This window comes from Astatotilapia calliptera, chromosome 7 (genome assembly GCF_964374335.1).
Source record: "Astatotilapia calliptera chromosome 7, fAstCal68.1, whole genome shotgun sequence".
Classification (NCBI taxonomy): Eukaryota; Metazoa; Chordata; class Actinopteri; order Cichliformes; family Cichlidae; genus Astatotilapia; species Astatotilapia calliptera.
The window spans coordinates 49,663,780-49,676,184 of record NC_137428.1 but is presented as its reverse complement, the minus strand read 5'-3'; the positions used below and the strand labels follow the sequence as shown (position 1 = coordinate 49,676,184).

Sequence of the window (12,405 nt, the reverse complement as noted above, 5' to 3'; positions counted from 1 at the left end):
GTTGTGAGAAAAGCAATGTATTTATAGCGCAATGCGACTTTTCTGAATATATATATAATAGGCAATAAATTTATACATTTGACTGTAACTGGGTGGTCTCTGATTCCACCCATGCAAAACAAGCACGAGAAAAAACAGCATAAGAAACGAAAATTAGAAAATATTTTCTACGTGGTGTCTTTAAAATCCACAAAAGGTGATTTTCTTTGATTCTATACAGCGAACTGCTCTATGCTTTCTAATTCTTGGTCTCATTTTTCTTCGTGTACCCAACAGACCACCCTCATGAGAACGCTACCTCCCCCTACTGTTGAGCATAAGCATTACATGTCTTAAATTGATCCGTTTTTCAAAGTCAAATCTCTTGAGAAATTTCAAGCCTTAAGCCTTACTAATCAAACAAGTGAACAAGCTACAAACCAGAGCTTGTTAGAAGTATTTAATAGATGAGATGAAAATCTTTCTTCTGATTTGGGTTTCAGTTAGGAGTCTTTAGTCCTTTTGTAATTTATAAAACGATCCACATTAATTCAACCACTGTTATTTATTTTATTTAGCCTTTATTTAACTGGGAAATCCCTCAAGATTATTCTCTCTTTTGCAAGGGAGGCCTGTCCAAGATGGTGCACCATTGCAAAATTACAAATTATAAATGAATTATAACTCAGTACACATAAGAGGAAATAAAGCAGGTCAAAGTTAACACAACATGAACATAATATAAAAATAGAATGAATAAATACATAGAGTCCAGCTTATGAATAACACTCGCACTCTTCAAACGCAGAAGACTTTATAATAGCTCTGAACTCTCCAAGGGAGACTAACACATTCAAAAAAAGAGAAGTCTGCACTACCAAGTTCAGAAGAAATCCTACAGAGGAGTGCAAATTAGTAGCTGCTGTTTCAGGAGTTTACACAGATAAGAAAGGGTGTACAAATATACCAGTGCTGTTGTCTCCTTACAACAGCACAGCTTAATGAGGGACAAGAAACCAGATTATAAAATGATATTATTATGAAATGTAAAGTGCAGAGAAGGCAGCATGTATGTAAATATGTGAAAGGTAAAGGTGAGCATAATGAAGAATTTAAGAATGCACTAGGTGCTCTCTTACTAGGTGCATAAATACTTAAAAATTTGTTGGTTGATACTCTTTCAATAAAGTCTATGCCTAGCAAATAAAAAAAAAAAATTGTAAGAGATCTGGATATGCTTTCTGGAAAGCAGCATTATGCAATGATGCAATGATAACTGTGGGTGGCTGTAGCTCATGAGGTAGAACAGGTCACCTAATGATCGGAAGGTTAGTGGTTTCCTGACTCCTGGATGTCAAGTATCCTTGCTTTATCCTTGTTCTGAAGGGTACTATCAAGACATTAACCCCACGTTGCTCTCCGATTCATCCATCGGAGTATAAATGTAGTTTAGAAGAAAGTGCTTGTGTGATTGGGTGAATGTGACATATTGTATAGAGCGCTTTGAGTACTCCAAGAGAGTAGAAAAGCGCTATATAAGAATCAGTCCGTTTACCATCTGATCCAGACTGAAGCCAGCGGAGTAAAGTATTGTGTCACCTGCATAAATGTCCACTTTAGCTTCCCAACGTTATGAATAAAAAACAGAAAATTAAACAGAGCCATTATCAAAACAAACTAAAACTCAACTTTAGGGGATTCCTTTTGAAATGTTGACATGTATCCATCTGTATAAACATAGTGTTAATACAGATAGCTGGTTCAAGTAGCTCCTGAGCCATGCAATAGCCCCGTCACTGAAAGCAACATCACTGAGCCTAACAACAGCTTGGTCTACAGAATCAAATGCCTTTGATGGATTAGCAACCGAGACGGCACAGATGCTTCCTGTCCAAGGAATTAATGATATTAATATAATTTGTCACCGACCTATTTGTTGTTACGGTACTATGACCTAGTCTAAAGCCAGACTGGGTTTCACCTACAGTCTTATTGTCAACCAAGCACTCTTTCAACTGAGAGTTGGATCCACATTGAAAGTGTGGATGCAGGGGGATAATTATTTAAATCACCGAGGCTCCCCAAATTTTAATAAGGGGCAAACACAGGCTGCTTTCCAGGTATTAGGGATCATATTATTCTAGGGACTCAGATTAAAAACAGCTGTAACAGGCTCAATAATAAAATCAGCTGCATGCTTGAAAAGATAAGTATTTAGACTGTCAGGTCTAGATAACCCTTTTTAGATCAGTGGTTTCAAAGCTTTGCAAGTCACCACAGTCAAAACAGGTCTAAAGAAAAAAGGTTCTTTGAAAAGGCTTGATGACATTAAAAACAGAACACTTTGTCACATTTGTATTAAAAACAGAACTCGCTGTTCATTAAAATGTCCAACAATATCAGCTTTACTCTTAATCTCAACTCAGTTAATTAATATATAGTCAGGCAGGACTGGAGCAGAACTGGGAACATGACAGTAATTTTATCTGATTCCAAAATTTAGAGGGTTTATTCAGGTTTTATGGTGTTGTGACTTTGACTTTTGAGACTTAGACTTGGAAAAAGTTGCATGTAAAGTTATTACATTACACTGCTGATATAATTACTGTATAGATCATGTAAAAATACCTGTTCAAGATTATTAAAAATACCTTTGAAAAGCATAACAAGGTTGTGTTTCTTCTTTGTAACTAATCGTGGATTTGAGTACACATCCACGTAGGTGTAGATAAAATCACAGCTCTCTCTGTGGGTTAATGTGGGGTGTTCAAACAGTTTTGGTGTGAGAAACAGAACTAAAACCTTCGCTAAGATGCAAGATAAAAGCGTGTGCTTCCGAGAGGGAGAGCGAAACAGGGAAGGCTAATGCGCTAATTCTTAATTAACAGATCGTAAATCGACACCCAGGCAGGAGTAAACCAACTGTAGCTGCAGTCTAATTAAAACTTTGATTGTAATCTCACTGCAATTATCCTGAGGTAATCCAACCCAGTTCTTTGGCACAGATTGGGTGCATCAAGCCACCCGTTAGAGTTTAGAAAAGAGAGTCTTTATTTATTTACGTATTTATTTTACAATATCTTGTTCACACAATCACAATTTCAAATTCCAGGCAATATGAGATCTCTAACATTTAAACACTATGACGTTTAGAATCTATTTGCTGGTATTATTTCAAAAAGAAGTTTTTATATTAAACAGAGCTGCCTTGATTTCTAGTGTAGCTGTTGGTTATCCTGTTGGTACCCATAGAGGTGCTGTAGCAGCAGTTACACTGAGAAAGTGAGCTTGTCCTGGCAGGTAAAAAGGGGAGTAACAGCCCTAAGTCAAGTGTCTTGTGGGTACATCTTATTTAGAGTCTGCTGCCTGTGGCAAAATTTTTGGGGTTTTCTGCAGTGGAATTTTTCACTGCAGGAGAATATTGAACACTAGTGCAAAAACTCAAAGTCCATGCATCTCAAACCAAACTTTGACAAGCTACACTAAAGTGGTCGATGCAACACGGCCAGAAAAGTTGTTTACGATATGAGGCTGTATTTTTTTCTCTCCACTCTGGGATTTAAAATAATAATGACAACGGGCACACAAAAAGAACCTGATATTGCCGAGGTTGGCAAAAGCATCCGGCAATAAAAATGGCAACTCTACCAGCAGATATTTCGTAGTCTAGGTCTCTAACAGTCATGTAGAATCATGTTTGTCACTAATTGGCTGACGTGGAACACAAAAGTGTTGCTTTCTGACTGTTCGGCTCCAAGCAGTGTCTGCTTCATTGTTGTGTTATTTTCTCCATTTCTTTCATTTCTTTTCTTTTTTCTTTCTTTTTTCAAATAATTAAACATCTGCGGCCACTGCATCGTGGGCAGCGGCACAGCAAACAATGCTTGTGAAATGGCAAGCTAGGTTCAATCAGTTCTCAAGTGAAGACTCTTCAGATCCCAGCAGGCCTCAGGGCACAACATCACAGCTGTCCCCTGCGCTGTTATTCACTTGTCATGCCATGCCGAATCATCTGGTCCCAGCCTGAGACATTTCAAGCAAAGGAAAGGTTTCCGGCAGCCACTGGCCCATCTGTGTGCCGGTCATATGCTCTTCCCAGCCGGCCTGGAAAGTGACAACGCTGTGGCGCCCACATTGCATGAACAAAGCTCCTCTTAACCCTCAGGATGTCAAGGATGGTAGTGACACATGATGTGCCAGTGATGTGAAAATAACTGGCCAAGCTGGTAACTCCATGGATCAAACATCTAAAAATGTATGCATGACTAAACAGCGAGACCAGAAATAGCCGCAATTCTAAAGCACATTAATCTGCAATGAGTGTAACCAGTGTACTTAACCCATAAGGCAATTTCCCCAGTACACGAGTCCTCGCTAAACCGTGAGACACTGTACTATTAAAAGACATCTGCCTGCATGCTGGAGAGAATGTATAATTCCTTTTGTTTATCTCTATTTTGAATCAGCCTTAAATGAAATAATAAAAAAACAGCATCCAAACTGAAAAAAAAAAGCATTTTGCTTCCTAATGTTTAATGGTAATGAATAATAAAATGAAGGAACCCAGCAAGTTACCCAGCATTACACACTGATAACACTGTGTAGTCACAGTGCCGTCAAGTGTGCCTACATGTAGACGCGCGAGTGGCGCATTGATTTAAACACGGACACAAACAGCACGCGGAATAACGTTGATCCCTGCACCACAGCCGGCCCCATCGGGCAGATAATTGGCTTCGATTTTTCAGCTACTTGCTGCATACATTTGGTTATTAATGAGAATAAATGTGCTGCGGTTCCTTCATGCCTTCACGCTTTAAGATATGCAGTTAATATTGATGCTGCCGTGTGTTGTTTGAAAACAAGTGCGCCAACATATGCTAAGTAATGCATTCATTAGCTTAGTTAATGACCTCATCAGCATAACTGGTTATGCTTCAGTGTGATGGTGAGTGTGGCAGGATATTGGGCAGCTCAAGTGCCACTTGCCTCTTATACACAAACACAAAGCACAGCTGCGAGCATCGCTAATATGAAAGAAACCAAGCGCTCAAAGGACATTGGGGCTGTTGCATCGTCCTGTTGCTATGCAACCATCTAATTAGTCTTAGGTAGCTATCCTGAAGAATCAAAGTGGTATAATGTTGAAAATAAGAATGGCTTATATGGAAGGGAGTGGGCCCGTGTTGACCTCACTCTGAGAACAGAGCATGAGGAGGTTTCTTATCGCCTTCACTGCTGGCGAGCTGGGCAGGATTTCATAGCAGCCGAAACGGGTGCACCGGGTGATCAGTGATTAGCACCTCCCTCCCCCCTCGTTAAGCTAATCAGGAAAACTACCTGAAAAAAGACCTAGATCCTTATAAGAAAAAATCATATGCAATCATGAGCACCAATCATGATCACAAAGGTATCTCCAAACTGTCATTATCATCATCCCCAGACCCCTCTTCATCAGAACGTGTTTGTTCCTCTTTCAGGATGTATTTCCTGGCCTTCGTGAAGAGAAGGTAGAAAAAGTTGACTTTCTCCCCTTGGAACTATTTTCACAACTTCTGAAAACATTTTACAGGAATGCTAATTTTACCTGAGCCAGGAAGGTTATTAAAAGGATGCAAATGATGGACTTCACAGTAGTATGCTTTCATAGAGTGGTGGGCAGTCGCTCTCATATGAAGAGCTCAACATTTTTGGGACGCTTATTTATTTTCTTCCCAAAAGTGAGATGCCACTTTCATGGCCATGTGTCAATCAGAATCCGAAACTTTATTGTCATTGTCATGAGAACAATGAAATTAAGAACAACTGAAGCTGACAGTGATTAGCTTAGTCCAGTGGAGACACTTCACAGAAGTACCCCGTGGACCCATTTAGTCCTGTTTATGAAGAAAGTTCCAGCTTATAAATTCTAACCTTAAGCCATAAATAATCATTTTCTTGTCTTAAAAAAAAAAGATGTGAACCAGTAAGTTTTAGACAGACAGACCTTTTTTTTTTTAACCTTTGAGACTGTGAGGTTAGCGTTTGCTATACTAACCCTCTGCACTTAGCACACAACCTTTTTTTTATTCCTTAAAGTGTGAAACTATTACGTTAAAAAACAGCTTTTTAGCAACAGGTCAGCTTATACTTTGACCTCTTCTACATTTTCTCTTTTATAATAAGATCTTTCAGCTGTTTTGAGGATACCGCTTAAAAGGAAGAAGCTAGAAGTCCATGCAGTTTAAAAACCCTCCACTTTCCACTTAAATATAAGTCTAACACTGGACTCCACCAATCTCTTTCTTAACTGTACACCTACCTGACCTACCTGTTATGATGATATTCCCGATAGAACGATAGAAACACACATTTTTATTATGATTTAGCATCGTAGCATCTTCTTTTGAATGCTCAGAACACTTCTTAAAATTTAAATTTGAATCTGCTGCCCTGCAAATCACCACTGCAATCAATTTGCATTTCAAACAAGTGCACAAGTTCAGCCGAGATACTACATAAGAAGAGCTACAGTACAATACTTCAGCGCATTTCTGAGAAAGGAAGGGGAAAAGAGCTTCTTGGAGAGAATTTAATTGGCTTTTTTTTTTATCACAATAAATGAAATATAAACAGAACCTATCTTGTAAAAACCATCTGCATGCAAATTTGAAGCGCACACATGTCAAATTATCACGCCTTGATGATTAACACAAAGATGATCTCTGCACTTTACTTATAAGAAATTTATTCCAGCTCGCTTAATCGCGTGCATTTCAAGCACCACGCATTTCATAGAAATACACAGAAGCAAATGAAATAAGCCAGATAAGACCTTTGCTGCGAAGCAACCCAGAATTCAAATGATGGCTTCAAAGCGACTAGACTGCCCTTTGTAAAGAGCTAAAGAGGGGAGAAGAGGTGACAGTGGATAATAACTTGATGTATGACGCTTCTGCTGCGAGCTTTAAATGTCTTATCTAAATTCATACACAATGCTTCTCCCCGGCCATGTCGCGTTTATCATTTTCGTTGCGCCACCTGGCAGATAATGGACAAAAGAAAATCAATAAGTAAAAAAATGTTATTGAATGAACACTGATGAATGCATTTTGCTCTCACACATACTGTAGAGACCTTGGGGGAATCTTTTGCCTTTTTCACAGCCCTGTTCACATTAAATGCATTGCTGCTCATTGGATTAGGAAAAAAAGGATGCTATGCACAAAAGAATACAATACTCTTTACTTAGATGCACAACCTCTCGTGCAAGATGTGAAAAAACTGCCCAAAATCTTCATTTAATCATAAAAGAAGGTGTGAAAAGCTAAGTGTATGATTGTCATTTTGAAAGAGGGCATTCCGTTCTTTACAAGTAAGCTTTTGCAGTGTTAATGTGAAAGGCACTATATTCAAACAAGAGTCTTAGCCTTTAATTACAACAAGAACACTGCTGCTCCCCTGACTGACATGTAACGGTGAAGTGCTTTTCAATTTTGTACGAGAGAGAGAAAAGCTCGGTGGTGAGGTACCGTTTATTTTTTTTTCCTTCTGCCTGGAACACAATGTACATGAAACGAAGAACTGGCAAAAGACACGTCACCGTGCTTTGTTTTATTCATTTCATTAAAAAAAGAACGCAGGCTGGAAAAAAATACGAAGTAGCACCGCTACTAAAATTCAGTCAGCGTGTTACCTTTGATTATTGTTTTTCAGCTTAGTTATATGAGAGACCTTTGAAAAGGACTCGCGTGAAACGTGTTAGTTCAATAAATGCGTAACATTCTTAGAGAAACAGGGTTTTTTTGTCCATATGTTCAGCACCAAGCTGCGTATTGTGACTGTGACAGTTTCCAGTCATGGGTGTCACATTGGATCAAAGACATGATTACATTCATAGAGCGTTGCTATGTGTACCATTCTGCATTCGCTGCATAATCTGAACTCTCATAGTTCAGTTTTTATTGACACAGCTGTTCCAAAATGTGTGGCCCTCACTTACTTCCCTCCCTTGTGTGACAGTGATGGACAGGTCGTGATGAGGAAGGTCAGCAGCTGTGTACTTTTGTCATACATGTGTCTGCACTTTGCTGTGTTACAGGCATTTGTACTCAAGCAGCACAGACATAACATACTTTTCTTTTGGGATCAGCTGCACATATTCATCACATCCTTTAATGTACACGATGGACATGGAACACAGGTTTTCTTAGCACCTGATGTGGCTAAACACACTCCTGCTGAGATGCCTGTGACAGTGTTTGATGTACATCCAGTGCACTGACATGGAATCAGGTCTTCATGGATGAATGCATAGTTTGTCTGTTTCGGGATCGTGATGCGCAAGTTAACAATAACGTGTGTTTGAAACGGCACCTTAACATGGGATAAAATGTTGCTGTTTAAAAAGCTCCAGCATCAGGTAATGAGTCTCTCTGTGTGAATGACAAGTACTAGCTCCCAGTCCTGAAAAACAAAAATGAAGCCAGTGCAAAAGAGCCAGAAACTGTAGTTTCCTGGCAGGGCCACTTAAGGCTGGCTCCAAAGATTTCCATGTTAAAAAGCCCAGCTTAACAGTACTGAAAAGCATGTTAAAGGCCTGGTACAAAAATGGTTTTAGCCTTTCTTAACAACAGTATGGTAGGGGATTTTTGCAAGTTAGACTGACAGTGGTATGCAGACAGGGCTGGTAGCTGATTCCTGTCATGCCACTCCTTTAAATCAAGTTACAAATGTTTGTAGAAGTATTTTCTTACTCTAATAGTTTGCACTGATTAGCATGGTTGTGTTGAACCTATATAATTTATGATTGCAGTTTGCAGCATAGCTGCTAACTTAGCATTAGCACTCCACCTGCTCATCAAAATGAAAAAAAGAAAAAGAAAAGATGGCAGCCAAAACTGTAGTGATGGTTGTGGCAAACACCAGTTTGCATCATGTTGACTATTTATATTTATAGAGTCTATAGTTACTGTAAGGGATTCCTCATGATTCATTTCATGATTATAATGTCATAACATTAATAGGAGCAACTAGGCACTCAAGCTAGGAGTGCAATTCCTCTAAGGAATTTAAATGTATTTTATTTGAGATTATAATGTAATTATATTTACATATTACAGTTTTTGCCCACTGCTTGAACACATTTTGCAAAACTCCGCTCTCTGTGCCAAAACTGTACACACAAGTACACATGACACAACACTGGGAAATATACCATTCACATCTGTGCCAAATTGAAACTCTACTCCCAAAACCTAAACTCTGCTGTCAAAACCTGACATTCCTTTGTCAAAATGTAACTCTGTTGACAAAATGACACATACTTGCATCATATGCAAACACTGACAGATCAGGGGGAACACACTACTCTTCTTTATATAAAACACTGCAGTCCTTGATTTCCATTGTTTATTCAGAAGGCACATTTACAGGAGACACATTTTCAAACAACCAAAAACGCAAATAGACCTACTCAATATTGTACATTGCAGTACCATGAATTCAGATAAAGCAAAAAAAACAAAAAAACAACAACAACACAATAATACTGCAATAGAAAAAACACTATACTGTAAACACAAAAAACCATGACAATTGTGCATAAGTGGGCTCATGGATCCCGCCGTCTGTTGGGGTCTGGCCACAGGACCTCATCAACATCGCAAGCAATGTCCTCTCCCGCTGGGCACCGGGGAAAATATCCTCTTGCATGTCGAAACCATCCATGGATTGCTGTCACCTGAATGTCGCCGCAGGCCTGTTCCATTGCCTGCAGAAGAGGCATGCGGGCATGTGGTTGGCGGTCATATACTCGCCATCTCCAAGCCGAAAAAAATTCCTCTATAGGGTTCAAAAATGGTGAGTAAGGGGGCAAGTATACCACTTCAAATTGATTGTGGTTGGAGAACCAGGCCTGGACCAGAGCAGCCCGATGGAAACTGACATTATCCCATATCACCACAAACCTGGGCTGATCTGGTCTGTTCTGTACAACTATATCATGGAGAGCATCTAGAAATGTGAGTATGTGTTGGCTATTGTATGGACCTAGTATTGCATGATGGTGCAGAAGCCCTCGAAGGCATATGGCGGCACATAATGTGATGTTTCCCCCGCGCTGCCCTGGGACGTGCACAATTGCCCTTTGGCCAATTACATTACGACCCCGTCGTCTTGTTTTGCTCAGGTCGAATCCAGCTTCATCAATGAAAATGTATTCATGAGGCTGTGCAGCTCCATCCATGGCCAAGATTCTCTGAAAAAAAAGGGGAACATATCACTGTACTACAGTGCTACACATACAGCACCCTCACCCCATCACACAGGTACCTGTGTAGCTCTCAGAATAGATCCATGTGGTACTGATATGGTACATATTCAGCTGCTACTGGACTTCACCAATACTCTATTGTAAATGTAAGGGACAGTTACACGTACCCGTACATATTCAGCTCGAAGTCCTTTGACCCTGTCACTGTTCCTCTCGAATGGGACTCTGTAGAGCTGCTTCATGGTGATGCTGTGTTTACCCAAGATGCGTCTGATGGTGGTGATGCTCACATGGTCTATGTTGCTGAACACTCGCCTGTCTGCAAGTATTTTCCGTCGTAGCTGGTGGAGACGGATGGCATTGTCTGCCCTCACTAGGTCCACAACGGCAAGTTCCTGCTGTTGTGTGAACAGGCATTGCCGTCCTCCCCCAGAAGGTCTTCGAGTCATTCTGGAGAAATACAACCACATATTGTCATCGGTTTGCTTATTTTTCTTACAGTACTTTACTGTATGTACTGTGTCATCCACTGTACAACACTGTACTTCAATATAAGGAATCAGCCACTTTGGCTGCAAAAGGAGCATTAGCACCCCGTACACTTGATATGGTAATGTGATATACTGTAGAACAGTGCTATAAAACCATCTGAGTAGAGCAGAAGGCAGTGAGATGAAGACAGACCTGTTTTCTAGTCGGAATGTTCGTATTACAGATGCCACTGTGAAGCGGCTTAGATGTGGGTGGACTCTCTGCCCAGCTTCCCTCATAGTCAGGCCATGGTTGACGACATGGTCCACCAAAGTTGCTCTTATTTCATCAGAAATATGGGTCCGTGCATGGCCTCTTCGGCCTCCTCCTCCTCCTCCTCCTCTTCCTCTTCCTCTTCCTCTTGCTCTCCCTCCATCCATGCTTGCAAAGTTCTTGAAATGGCTACGCTGAGGGCTTTTTGTAGTTGGCTAATTGGTGTTCGGTTTTGCAAGTAAGTGCCTTCAGGTGTGTATTTGAGTGGTTGCAATTACCCGATGTGTTTTGTATTTTGGATACATGTGTTTTCCGAATGGCACCCTGAAATTTCATTTTGTGAGCGAAGTGTCTTATATGAAATGGAGTGTAGCATGCAGGACCATGTGTGTTGCATAAAGGAGTAGGTGTGTTGCATAATTGGAACTGGGGTGCAAAGCAGCGCTTTTGTTTAAGGTAGGGGTACATGTGTTTGAGGTATGGTAACAAAAGCTTCAACTTGTGTTACTTTAGTCTAGGCATGGGTTCATGGTGTTCAAGCAACGGGCAAAAACTGTAATACTCAAAGTAAGCTAGAATACTAGCATACGGGGCTGACAAGTCAAGTGTTTACAGGAAACAAAGAAATAATCAAGCCGTAAGTAAATTTAAGTAGTGTAAGTAATAAGCATGTGCATGTAATTTTGGAGAAGAACAAACAACATTTCCCCATCATACTTTGTAAGTATCCTTTTTGGGGTGTGAGACATATGAAGTAATCAGGTGGATTAATCTTGCCTTTTTGCATCTTGTGGCGGGGTGTGGTCTGCGATGCTGCTGCAGGGGAGGCAGAACCACCTGAGGGGCATCTGCTATCACGCCTCGCCGGCTTAAAGTCTGTACTGGGTCCTGCTGTAGTTGTTGCTGTTAGTGTGTGTGTCTGCGAGCTTAAAAGCTGCAGCCATGAGTGTGAGAACAGCAACCAAGCAAAGTGTGCTGAAAAGCATTGAAATGTAGTTGGGTCTGCTGTGGATCTTTCACACATCTTTTTTTTTTTTGATGTACATGTTGGATGTTTTATTATTCAAGTGCCCATTTTTTTTAAATTTTACCAAAGATTCATTTCGGCGACAGTGGGAAACAAAAACTTTTTAACAGCAGAACCAGGCTCAGGGAGGGGCGGCCATCTGCCGCGACCGGTTAGGGTGAGAGAAGGAAGACAGGATAAAAGACATGCTGTGGAAGAGAGCCAGAGATTAATAACAAGTATGATAAATACCATCAAAATGCCCAGGCATAAGTGACCTTAAAATGACGTAGACAAAGTTAAGCTACTCCACAATATAGCCCACACTGTGTACTTACCATGCAAAAATGACCATGAAATTATGCAGCAATTAAAATGATTTTTATAGTACTTAAAATGACTTAATTTCTCTAATTTCTTTTAA

General features: G+C 40.2%; 1 protein-coding gene across 1 annotated transcript; it reads right to left on the bottom strand.

Moving 5' to 3' along the window:
- Window positions 1-8,613: 8,613 nt before the first annotated feature.
- LOC113027441 (uncharacterized) lies at window positions 8,614-11,491 on the bottom strand. Its single transcript, XM_026177055.2, has 2 exons — window positions 10,399-11,491; window positions 8,614-10,216 (listed from the first exon to the last, which is right to left on the bottom strand). The coding sequence occupies exons 1-2, from the start codon at window positions 11,140-11,142 to the stop codon at window positions 9,572-9,574; spliced, it is 1,389 nt and encodes a 462-aa protein (XP_026032840.2). The 5' UTR covers window positions 11,143-11,491; the 3' UTR covers window positions 8,614-9,571.
- Window positions 11,492-12,405: the final 914 nt, after the last annotated feature.